Genomic DNA, 11,022 nt, shown 5'->3' on the forward strand with positions numbered 1-11,022 from the left:
ACGGTTAGCTGATGATGTTGTTGTTGATATTGACGGTTAGCTGATGATGTTGTTGTTGATATTGACGGTTAGCTGATGATGTTGTTGTTGATATTGACGGTTAGCTGATGATGTTGTTGTTGATATTGACGGTTAGCTGATGATGTTGTTGCTGTTGATATTGACGGTTAGCTGATGATGATGTTGTTGATATTGACGGTTAGCTGATGATGATGATGTTAATACTGACGGTTAGCTGATGATGATGTTGTTGTTGATACTGACGGTTAGCTGATGATGTTGATGACGCTGTGGTTACAGACGATCAGCTGATGATCATGTTGGTGTTGCTGACACTGTTGATACCGACTGTTAGCTGATGGCGATCTTGTTGATGCTGTTTATACTGAAGGTTGGCTGATGATGTTATTGTGTTTTTGCATACTCTTTTGATACGGAAGGTTAGCTGATGATGCTGTTGATGTTGATGATAACAATGATAACGATGATTCTATTGCTGATGCTGTTAACATTGTTGAATGGGTCGCTTCGCTTTTCTCCAGACCCACAAAACGGGATCCCAAACGCTGACCGCTATCCTCAATCGCTACGCGCTGGCCCATAACCTGTCTGTGGCCGTGCGGAAGAAGCTGTACGGCCACGAGGCCCGACTGAGGAACGGGTGGATCCCAGACCTACGTCCGCTGCCCCCCGGGGTGCCCCACTACGACATGATCACGGACCACGTGCGCTTTGACGAGAGATGCGTCAGGCACTTCCTACCCAATGACACCGTCTTCGTCAGCCTGTTGAGGGAACCGTTGGATCAGTTCGTGTCTAGCTTCTATTTCTACAGAGACGTTTGGCGACGTCCCAAATTGCTGAGGATCCCTGGTGAGTTTTTTTTGGTTCTGTTTTTTTTGTTTTTTGCTGCCCCAACATCTGCACCATTTCCAGTGGCATTACTCCCACGCCGCTCGTTTAGATTCCCCCCATACACAGCCACACCCGGGTTCGTCCGTCACAGTTCCAGCGTCGGCAGTCCGCAGGGAACCATCAATGTTAGGTCGCCAGGAGGCCGCACACCAGAGGAGACCCTGCACTGCTGCCGAGTCACTTCGGGGGTGTTCGGTATAGTACCTGTTCTGATTTGACGTACTTAGGACACCACCTGATAACCCCCTTACTGACGACAATAATGGCTTTGTCACGGAGCCAGACTGAGTGAGCGTCTCCCCCAGAGTGGAGACCGCCACCACGTCCCGCCAACGACAGTCCCCCGTGAATCCTGTTTTTTTGTGGGGTTTGTGTGTGTGTGTGTGTGTGTGTGTGTGTGTGTGTGTGTGTGTGTGTGTGTGTTTTTTGTTTTTTTGTTTGTTTTGTTTTTGTTTTGTTTTTTTGGTTTTTTTGGGTTTTTTTTGTGTGTACGTGTGTGTGTGTGGGGGGGGGGGGGGAGGGGGGATTTTGTGAGTTTTTGTGTTTGTGTTTTTCAATAGTTCTTCTGTTATCATTATCCTTTTTTTGTTGTTGTTGTTGTTGTTGTTGATTAGATATTGTTATTATTGTTGTTATTAATATTTTTCTCTGTATGTTTTAGTTGTTATTTTCATTCATTTCTTTATTTGTTTGTTGGTTGGTTTATTTGTTTATTTATCTATTCTAGTTTATTTTGTTTTCCGCGTTGGTTTACGCTGCTGGATAGGCATCTGCTTAGCAGACGTGGTGTAGCATATATGGGTCAGTCCAAACGCCGTGACACCTCCTTAAGCAACTTAAATGAACTGATTTCTTTTCTTTTTTTAATTCCTTAACTGGCATTTCTTTAATAACTTCTTTTGCTAAGCATGGAGGTTATATCTATGGTGCACTTAGATTTGGTGCAGCTAGCAAAAAGGGAAATTAATCTGTAATTAATGCTAGGGAAGTTAATTTGTTTTTAACTGATCTTTCTCGTCTTAAACATTACATTTTGAAATTATGCTTAACGATACATAGAAAAGCTTTTGTGTTTTACTCTCAGTGTACAGGGCTTCCACTATGTTCATTCGCCCAAGTGGTCTTTTCGGAAAATACTAAAATCAATACCATGAGTGGATTTTAACGACCTGTTGGCTGAGTCCTGAAGGTCAAGGGCAAAAATTAATTACGTACACATATTTATACATGTTCAAAGCGCGTGCTCATATTCCTCGCGACCGCGAAGGACATTTTGTTTCAAGTAGTTGGCCTGCCCGTTCACTTTCCTGTCAGCCAAACTGCAAACTTATGTCAATCTGTGATAAAAGCCGTGCACTGGGCCTGATACGAAAACTACACAAAAAAATACAATGCAATGCCAGTGAGGTCCCAGGCAGTGAGAAAATTACTTTGACATACATGTGTGTAATTAGGTGGGGGGGGGAGGGGGGGGGGGGGGGGGTTGTGTTAGAATAGAATAGGATACATCGTGGGGAATATTTCCCCCACTGTCTTGGATATTCAGTATACAATGTTTGAGTGTTTCAGGGCCCGATCCTGTGTCGACATACCTGTCCAACATAACGCACTGGGACACTAATTACGGCTCTCTGACCAACAGCCAAACACCCTATGATTTCGGCCTGGAATTCCAGTCCCTGCAGGACCCGGACTACCTGAAGACCTCCATCACGTACCTGTCCAGGGTATTCCACCTGGTCCTGCTGACGGAAGCCTATGACGAGTCCCTCGTCCTCCTCAAGAGGACCCTGTCCTGGAAGCTCCAAGACATGCTGTACGTGAAAATAAACGTGGGCAAGACCCGTCCCCCTCACAGCTTCACGCCACACCAGAGGAACGAATTCGAGAAGCACCGGAAAGCGGAGTTCGCCCTGTACAGACACTTCCGGTCTGTGTTTTACGACAAGGTCCGGGCAGAGGACAATACGTTCCCTGAGGAGGTGAGGGTTTTCAAAGCCATGCGGGGCAAGGTGGAGTCCTTCTGCAAGGAGGGCATCGCCACGTCCCTCAAGAGGCAGGAGCTGAGGGTGGAAGGCACCCGGTTCAGCGAGAGGTTCCGCGTGTCGCTGGAGGACTGTCGGCTGTTGCTGAGGGAGTCGTCATCAGTGAAGGACATCTGGTTTGAAAAGCTGATGCTGAACAGACTGCAGGACTGGAGCGAGACTTGGCAGTGGGAGGAAGACAGGAGATCTGGGTATGGGGTGCTGTTTGAGAGCTAGGCATAGGGTGTCAGCTTCAATTGTTAGCTTCAGGTTCTCGAGGAGGCGTCACTGTGTTCAGTCAAATCCACACACGCTACGTCACATCTGCCTGGCAGACTGGCTGATCGGCAGCACAGTGACCCAACGCACTCGTTCATTATTATTATTATTATTATTATTATGATTATCACTATTATTACTTTATTATTATTATTATTATTTAGTTCTTTTTTTTCTTTCTTTTTTTTTGTACGCCTATAGTTGACTTCATCAAGTTTTTGCGCCTTAAACATATTATTATTAGTAGTGGTAGTTCTTTTTTTATGTATTTATCTCTTTTTTTTCTTTTTTTTAATTGATTTTATTTTTTCTCAAGGCCTGACTAAGCGCGTTGGGTCACGCTGCTGGTCAGGCATCTGCTTGGCAGATGTGGTGTAGCGTATATGGATTTGTCCGAACGCAGTGACGCCTCCTTGAGCTACTGAAACTGAAACTGAAACTGAACTCAGTCAGGCCTTGAGTGCATGCATTACATCGCATACTTGTCTGCCTCTCTGAGTGAATTTCTTCTGCAGAATTCTACCAGAAGACAACACCGCTTTTGTTGCCATGGGTCCCTATTCTCTCTCTCAGTGCGCCAATTTCGTGCTGCACACGGGACCTCTGTCTATTCTCTCTCTCTCAGTGCGCCAAGTGTGTGTGATGCACACGGGACCTTTGTCTATTCTCTCTCTCAGTGCGCCAAGTGCGTGTGATGCACACGGGACCTCTGTCTATTCTCTCTCTCTCTCTCAGTGCGCCAAGTGTGTGTGATGGACACGGGACCTCTGTCTATTCTCTCTGTCTCTCAGTGCGCCAAGTGTGTGTGATGGACACGGGACCTCTGTCTATTCTCTCTGTCTCTCAGTGCGCCAAGTGCGTAATGCACACGGGACCTCTGTCTATTCTCTCTCTCAGTGCGCCAAGTGTGTGTGATGCACACGGGACCTCTGTCTATTCTCTGTCTCAGTGCGCCAAGTGCGTGTGATGCACACGGGACCTCTGTCTATTCTCTCTCTCTCTCTCTCAGTGCGCCAAGTGTGTGTGATGCACACGGGACCTCTGTCTATTCTCTCTCTCTCAGTGCGCCAAGTGCGTGTGATGCACACGGGACCTCTGTCTATTCTCTCTCTCTCTCTCTCAGTGCGCCAAGTGTGTGTGATGCACACGGGACCTCTGTCTATTCTCTGTCTCAGTGCGCCAAGTGTGTGTGATGCACACGGGACCTCTGTCTATTCTCTCTCTCAGTGCGCCAAGTGCGTGTGATGCACACGGGACCTCTGTCTATTCTCTCTCTCTCTCTCTCAGTGCGCCAAGTGTGTGTGATGCACACGGGATCTCTGTCTATTCTCTCTCTCTCAGTGCGCCAAGTGTGTGTGATGCACACGGGACCTCTGTCTATTCTCTCTCTCTCAGTGCGCCAAGTGTGTGTGATGCACACGGGACCTCTGTCTATTCTCTCTCTCTCTCAGTGCGCCAAGTGTGTGTGATGCACACGGGACCTCTGTCTATTCTCTGTCTCAGTGCGCCAAGTGTGTGTGATGCACACGGGACCTCTGTCTATTCTCTCTCTCAGTGCGCCAAGTGTGTGTGATGCACACGGGACCTCTGTCTATTCTCTCTCTGTCAGTGCGCCAAGTGTGTGTGATGCACACGGGACCTCTGTCTATTCTCTCTCTCTCAGTGCGCCAAGTGTGTGTGATGCACACGGGACCTCTGTCTATTCTCTCTCTCTCAGTGCGCCAAGTGTGTGTGATGCACACGGGACCTCTGTCTATTCTCTCTCTCTCTCAGTGCGCCAAGTGTGTGTGATGCACACGGGACCTCTGTCTATTCTCTCTCTGTCTCTCAGTGCGCCAAGTGTGTGTGATGCACACGGGACCTCTGTCTATTCTCTCTCAGTTCGCCAAGTGCGTGATGCACACGGGACCTCTGTCTATTCTCTCTCAGTGCGCCAAGTGCGTGTGATGCACACGGGACCTCTGTCTATTCTCTCTCTCAGTGCGCCAAGTGCGTGATACACACGGGACCTCTGTCTATTCTCTCTCTCAGTGCGCCAAGTGTGTGTGATGCACACGGGACCTCTGTCTATTCTCTCTCTCTCTCAGTGCGCCAAGTGTGTGTGATGCACACGGGACCTCTGTCTATTCTCTCTCTCAGTGCGCCAAGTGTGTGTGATGCACACGGGACCTCTGTCTATTCTCTCTCTCTCTCAGTGCGCCAAGTGTGTGTGATGCACACGGGACCTCTGTCTATTCTCTCTCTCAGTGCGCCAATTTCGTGCTGTACACGGGACCTCTGTCTATTCTCTCTCTCAGTGTGCTAAGTGCGTGCTGCACACGGGACCTTTGTCTATTCTCTCTCTCTCTCAGTGCGCCAAGTGCGTGTGATGCACACGGGACCTCTGTCTATTCTCTCTCTCTCTCTCAGTGCGCCAAGTGCGTGCTGCACACGGGACCTCTGTCTATTCTCTCTCTCAGTGTGCTAAGTGCGTGCTGCACACGGGACCTCTGTCTATTCTCTCTCTGTCTCTCAGTGCGCCAAGTGCGTGCTGCACACGGGACCTCTGTCTATTCTCTCTCTCAGTGTGCTAAGTGCGTGCTGCACACGGGACCTCTGTCTATTCTCTCTCTCTCTCAGTGCGCCAAGTGTGTGTGATGCACACGGGACCTCTGTCTATTCTCTCTCTCTCTCTCTCAGTGCGCCAAGTGCGTGTGATGCACACGGGACCTCTGTCTATTCTCTCTCTCTCTCAGTGCGCCAAGTGTGTGCGATGCACACGGGACCTCTGTCTATTCTCTCTCTCTCTCTCAGTGCGCCAAGTGTGTGTGATGCACACGGGACCTCTGTCTATTCTCTCTCTCAGTGCGCCAAGTGCGTGATGCACACGGGACCTCTGTCTATTCTCTCTCTCTCTCTCAGTGCGCCAAGTGTGTGTGATGCACACGGGACCTCTGTCTATTCTCTCTCTCTCTCAGTGCGCGAAGTGCGTGTGATGCACACGGGACCTCTGTCTATTCTCTCTCTCTCTCAGTGCGCCAAGTGCGTGTGATGCACACGGGACCTCTGTCTATTCTCTCTCTCTCTCTCAGTGCGCCAAGTGTGTGTGATGCACACGGGACCTCTGTCTATTCTCTCTCTCTCTCAGTGCGCCAAGTGCGTGATGCACACGGGACCTCTGTCTATTCTCTCTCTCAGTGCGCCAAGTGCGTGTGATGCACACGGGACCTCTGTCTATTCTCTCTCTCTCTCAGTGCGCCAAGTGCGTGTGATGCACACGGGACCTCTGTCTATTCTCTCTCTCCAGTGCGCCAAGTGTGTGTGATGCACACGGGACCTCTGTCTATTCTCTCTCTCAGTGCGCCAAGTGTGTGTGATGCACACGGGACCTCTGTCTATTCTCTCTCTCCAGTGCGCCAAGTGTGTGTGATGCACACGGGACCTCTGTCTATTCTCTCTCTCAGTGCGCCAAGTGTGTGTGATGCACACGGGACCTCTGTCTATTCTCTCTCTCCAGTGCGCCAAGTGTGTGTGATGCACACGGGACCTCTGTCTATTCTCTCTCTCAGTGCGTCAAGTGTGTGTGATGCACACGGGACCTCTGTCTATTCTCTCTCTCAGTGCGCCAAGTGTGTGTGATGCACACGGGACCTCTGTCTATTCTCTCTCTCTCTCAGTGCGCCAAGTGCGTGTGATGCACACGGGACCTCTGTCTATTCTCTGTCTCTCAGTGCGCCAAGTGCGTGTGATGCACACGGGACCTCTGTCTATTCTCTCTCTCTCTCTCAGTGCGCCAAGTGTGTGTGATGCACACGGGACCTCTGTCTATTCTCTCCCTGTCTCTCAGTGCGCCAAGTGTGTGTGATGCACACGGGACCTTTGTCTATTCTCTCTCTCTCTCTCAGTGCGCCAAGTGCGTGTGATGCACACGGGACCTTTGTCTATTCTCTCTCTCTCTCTCAGTGCGCCAAGTGCGTGTGATGCACACGGGACCTTTGTCTATTCTCTCTCTCTCTCTCAGTGCGCCAAGTGCGTGTGATGCACACGGGACCTTTGTCTATTCTCTCTCTCAGTGCGCCAAGTGTGTGTGATGCACACGGGACCTCTGTCTATTCTCTCTGTCTCTCAGTGCGCCAAGTGTGTGTGATGCACACGGGACCTTTGTCTATTCTCTCTCAGTTCGCCAAGTGCGTGATGCACACGGGACCTCTGTCTATTCTCTCTCTCAGTGCGCCAAGTGTGTGTGATGCACACGGGACCTTTGTCTATTCTCTCTCTCTCAGTGCGCCAAGTGCGTGTGATGCACACGGGACCTCTGTCTATTCTCTCTCTCTCTCAGTGCGCCAAGTGTGTGTGATGCACACGGGACCTCTGTCTATTCTCTCTCTGTCTCTCAGTGCGCCAAGTGCGTGTGATGCACACGGGACCTCTGTCTATTCTCTCTCTCAGTGCGCCAAGTGCGTGTGATGCACACGGGACCTTTGTCTATTCTCTCTCTGTCTCTCAGTGCGCCAAGTGTGTGTGATGCACACGGGACCTCTGTCTATTCTCTCTCTCAGTGCGCCAAGTGTGTGTGATGCACACGGGACCTTTGTCTATTCTCTCTCAGTTCGCCAAGTGCGTTCTGCACACGGGACCTTTGTCTATTCTCTCTCAGTTCGCCAAGTGCGTGATGCACACGGGACCTCGGTCTATCGTGTCATCCGAATGACAGCACGCTCCGTTTGGTTCTCCAGTCAAACTTGTGACAAAGGGCGCGAGTGAGAATCGAACCCAGACCCTCACAAACTCTGCGCTGGCAGATGAAACGTCTTGACCATTCTTCCACCTTCCTCAAGGTTTCAGAGCGTGCGGACAAATCCATATACGCTACACTGCACCTGCCGTTCAGAAAGAAAAAAAAAAAAGAATCAACAGATGACTTACCTTAACCGTATGCCCGACGCGACTGACCAGACCATTGAAGTTAGTCCGCCTATCAGGGGTCATGGTACTAGATGCTCCAAGTTCCGTCCAAGACCTAGCAGGAGCGCGCGCGCGCACACACACACACACACACACACACACACACACACACACACACACACACACACACACACACACACCAGAATACCAAAAATACTGTACAACAAATCCAATCAACAAAGAGAATGAAGCATGAAAATTGCCCCCCACTCCCCAAAATGTGAACGATACAAACAGCAAAGTCACCACAACAGCCATTGAATAACCAGTGGGGGAAATGATAATCAACGTAGTTATGATACTGTTTCCTTAATGTTAGACAAACATTGTGTTGTGTTACACTATATGGTATTATACTGAAGTAGGGTCAGGTCAGGTCATTAGATCTGCTACTGGTAACCTGTAATCCAGTACAACCTGTTCAGAAAGAGGCAGGCCAGAAAGTCACGGGCAAACAAGCTCCCTGACAATGATATGCCTGTCTTTGTCTGCCCCAACTGTCAGCGAACATTTCGTGCGCAGACTGGACTATTCAGCCATCTGCGCATTCACAGATAGATTCATTAGCATCCCCCCACCCCCACCCCACCCCACCACCACCCTCCCCCGATCCCCCAGCTGGATGACAACGATGGTCATCATCGATCTCGATGGACACACACCATACTGAAATGCTGTGTTGTTTAGTGCACAACGGCGTAGCGTAGCGTAGTGTAGTGTAGTGTAGTGTACAAAAAAAGGCAACAGTCAGTTCTAAGTCCAGTTCATTTGTAGATCAGATCATATTCTCTGTAAAAAAAAAATAGAACAATGGTATATAAGCCAAGAGAGAGAAGACGGAGAAGAAGAATCTTATGCAATAAAAGAAAAACTGCAGGTAACAGCAGTGCATAAGAGAGATTTAACTGCATCGCAGTGAGGAGAAAAGATGTACAGATCTACTGATTTGCATTTCTTTTTTTTCATGTTTCATATTTCATTTTCTGTTGTTTCATTTTCTGTTGCCATTTTCTGTGTTTTTGTTTGTTTGTTTTGGTTTGGGTTTTTTTGTTTGTTTGTTTTTGTTTTGTTTTTGTTGTTGTTTTTTTCTCTTTTTTTTTTCTTTTTTTGTTTTGTTTTGTTTTGTTGTTTTGTTGTTGTTTTTTTACTTTATTTCATTATTCTCTTAAAATTTATTTATTTATTAGTTTTTATTATTTCTACTTTATTTATTTTATTTTATTTTTTATTGTTTTTTGGGTTTTTTTATTCATTTATTTATTTGCTTATTTATTTACTTTGTTTGGTTTGTTTTTTTTTTTTTTTTGTTCTTTTTTTCTCGAGGCCTGACTAAGCGCGTTGGGTTACGCTGCTGGTCAGGCATCTGCTTGGCAGATGTGGTGTAGCGTATATGGATTTGACCGAACGCAGTGACGCCTCCTTGAGCTACTGATACTGATACTGTTGTTACGTGTTCAAAAGGGAACCAGTCAGCCATAAACCTGTGATGTGTTGTATTCTTTATAGAAAAATATTTTTCTGCCGTTTCATATTCAGTCTGAAGATATGTCCTAAGGCAGCTATACTCCGTGTTTTTTTTTTTATGGGCGTACCTGCTGAGCATAATGTGTGCGTGTTTTCCATAACCCACCTGCTGACACACTGATATTAAACCATATAACCCATTAACATATAATTCCTGTCACGAAACCACAAAACAGTAAAATATTCTTCGGCCGAAGAATCACGAAGAATAATGAATAATGTACCGATTTCTTAAACTGTACAGACATGATTGTGAGGGGGGGGGGGGGAGATATGTATTGGCATCTAGCAATAATTTCGAGAAGAGGCAAACAGGTTACATAATAATATACAGACTCTCTCTCACTTTGCTTTCATTCCATCTCTCACCTTCACAGACAGACAGACAGACAGACTCTCTCTCTCTCTCTCTCTCTCTCTCTCTCTCAAACACACACACACACACACACACACACACACACACACAACCACACACACAACCACACACACACAACCGCACGCACACACACACACACACACACACACACACACACACACACACACAACCGCACGCACACACACACAACCGCACACACACACACACACACACAGAGGGAAAGAAGGGAGGTCACCCACAGACACTTGACTGCTGACGCAGAAGCACAGGAGCATTAGATACTTCAGGTCGATTCAATAAAGAGATGATTGAGAATTAGCACATGGTGTTGCAGGAATTCACCTGTCACCAGCATGTCTGAACATGTCATTTCTATTGCAGGATCTTTTACGTGCGTAAAATGTCTTCTGCATGTGTATATGTTACACCCATTCTAGGAAATTGCCCCATTTCATAAAACGAGCAAATATCGTGCCCATTTCATAAAATGGGCAAATTGAAAACTCGGCAATAATAATAATAAGAAGAAGAAGAAGAAGAAGAAAAATACTTTAAAACTCATTCATGACATTGTCTGTCTTACGAAATGGGCATGATGTTTGCTCATTTCACGAAATGGGCAATTTCATAGACTGGGTGTAACATATATACACATACGAAGAGGACACACGGCATTCAGTGGCAAGTCTGCAGCATGTTGACCTGGGAGATGGGGCAAAAAATAAATTAATGAAATAAATACACACACATACACACACAAAAGCAAAAACAAAACAAAGCAAAAAAACAACAACAAACAAACAAAAAACAAAACAAAAACAACAACAAAAAACACCTGATCTAACCTGTAACTTGAACACACCAGGCGCCGATACTAGAATGGAAGTTGAACCCAGCGCCTGAAAAGTTCGGCCAGAGCACCTGTCTGCAATTCTATCCACCAGCCCCAACACCACGGCT

General features: G+C 47.3%; 1 protein-coding gene across 1 annotated transcript; it reads left to right on the forward strand.

Moving 5' to 3' along the window:
- The first annotated feature begins 518 nt into the window (after window positions 1-518).
- LOC143294649 (galactose-3-O-sulfotransferase 2-like) lies at window positions 519-3,176 on the forward strand. The gene is made up of 2 exons (XM_076606027.1): window positions 519-873; window positions 2,485-3,176. Exons 1-2 carry the CDS (start codon window positions 519-521, stop codon window positions 3,174-3,176), a joined length of 1,047 nt encoding a protein of 348 aa, XP_076462142.1.
- Window positions 3,177-11,022: the final 7,846 nt, after the last annotated feature.

The sequence above is a fragment of the Babylonia areolata genome, chromosome 20 (genome assembly GCF_041734735.1).
Source record: "Babylonia areolata isolate BAREFJ2019XMU chromosome 20, ASM4173473v1, whole genome shotgun sequence".
NCBI classification, from domain to species: domain Eukaryota; kingdom Metazoa; phylum Mollusca; class Gastropoda; order Neogastropoda; family Buccinidae; genus Babylonia; species Babylonia areolata.

Excerpts from the sequence above, each read along its gene's own strand:
- LOC143294649 (XM_076606027.1), top strand. The coding sequence starts at position 519 with ATGGGTCGCTTCGCTTTTCTCCAGACCCACAAAACGGGATCCCAAACG. Across the intron at positions 874-2,484 it reads CAAATTGCTGAGGATCCCTG|GGCCCGATCCTGTGTCGACA; the intron begins GTGAGTTTTTTT and ends TGAGTGTTTCAG.